At 69.0% G+C, this 1,018-nt stretch overlaps 1 protein-coding gene across 1 annotated transcript in view; it reads left to right on the top strand.

Annotated features, from left to right (window-relative positions):
• TNS2 (tensin 2) overlaps positions 1–1,018 on the top strand; it is a 19,866-nt gene that overhangs the window by 6,644 nt on the left and 12,204 nt on the right. Inside the window, exons 5-7 of the mRNA XM_025212273.1 lie at positions 354–392; positions 589–638; positions 745–916. Of these exons, the coding sequence (XP_025068058.1) occupies positions 354–392; positions 589–638; positions 745–916 (261 nt within the window). The remainder of the gene's footprint in view (positions 1–353; positions 393–588; positions 639–744; positions 917–1,018) is intronic.

Below are 1,018 nucleotides of genomic sequence, written 5' to 3'. Positions count from 1 at the left end.
GGGCTGGGGGGCGGGGGGATTCCTAGCAGGCGGCCCCTGCCTCCACCTGCATGCTCCTGGGCAGGCAGGGGTCAGGAAGGAGCCCCCGCCTCTGCCTGGGGCCCCTCGCCGTCCCCCACAGCTGCACCCTCCTGGCTGCAGAGCCAGGAGCTAAGGGAGCCGGGTCTCCAGCTCCCAGGATGCGGGGGTCCCGGCCCATCCCCCTCCCCTGCTCCGACACATCCGTGCAGCCGTCAAGGGAGGGATAAGGGCTCCAGCTGCTGACCCGGGGCCGCTGGCTGCGCGCCCGGCCTGGCTGCTCCGGGATCTGGCTCCATCCCCCCTCTCCTCTCTCCCTCTTTCCCACACGCCAGAGGAGGAACACGGCTCCGGCGCGGCGCATCGAGCACTTGGTGAGTCCCCCGGCCCCTGCATCGGGAATGCCCCCCAAAGCCCCCGGGCCCCGGTTGGCACGCTGGAGCTGGCGGGGCGTGAAGGGGCCAGGGGAAACTGCCCTCGCACATGGCTCCCTGGTGAACCCGTGCGAGACCGGGGCTGCCCAGTGCCCGTGAAACGAGGCAGGACCCTGACCGCCCCTTTGTCTTCCAGGGCTCCACTAAGTCCCTAAACACGGGGAAGCAGCGGAGTACCCTGCCCAGGTGAGGGGGTCGGGGGCACGGCCGAGGGGAGACCTGGGACCCCCATGCCTGTTGGAGGAGAGTGGGGTGGGAGACCCCCTGCCCTGCTCATAATCCTGCCCCCCAGGAGCTTCAGCCTGGACCAAGTGATGGAGCGCGCCTACGACCTGGACCTGACGTACATCACCGAGCGCATCATCTCCGTCTTCTTCCCCCCGGGGCTGGAGGAGCAGCGCTACCGCGGCCACCTCCGCGAGGTGGCCCAGATGCTCAAGTCCAAGCATGAGGACAAGTACACGGTAGGAGCCTAGTGGTTACAGCAGGGGCAGGAGCCAGGACTCCTGGGTTTTCCCCTTGGCTTGGGAGGGGTGGGGACCTAGTGGTTAGAGCTGGGGGGAGGG

This window comes from Alligator sinensis, unplaced genomic scaffold, assembly GCF_000455745.1.
Source record: "Alligator sinensis unplaced genomic scaffold, ASM45574v1 scaffold1542_1, whole genome shotgun sequence".
Lineage (NCBI taxonomy): Eukaryota > Metazoa > Chordata > Crocodylia > Alligatoridae > Alligator > Alligator sinensis.
The sequence above is the reverse complement of the archived record's forward strand: the minus strand, read 5'-3'. Positions and strand labels throughout refer to the sequence as shown.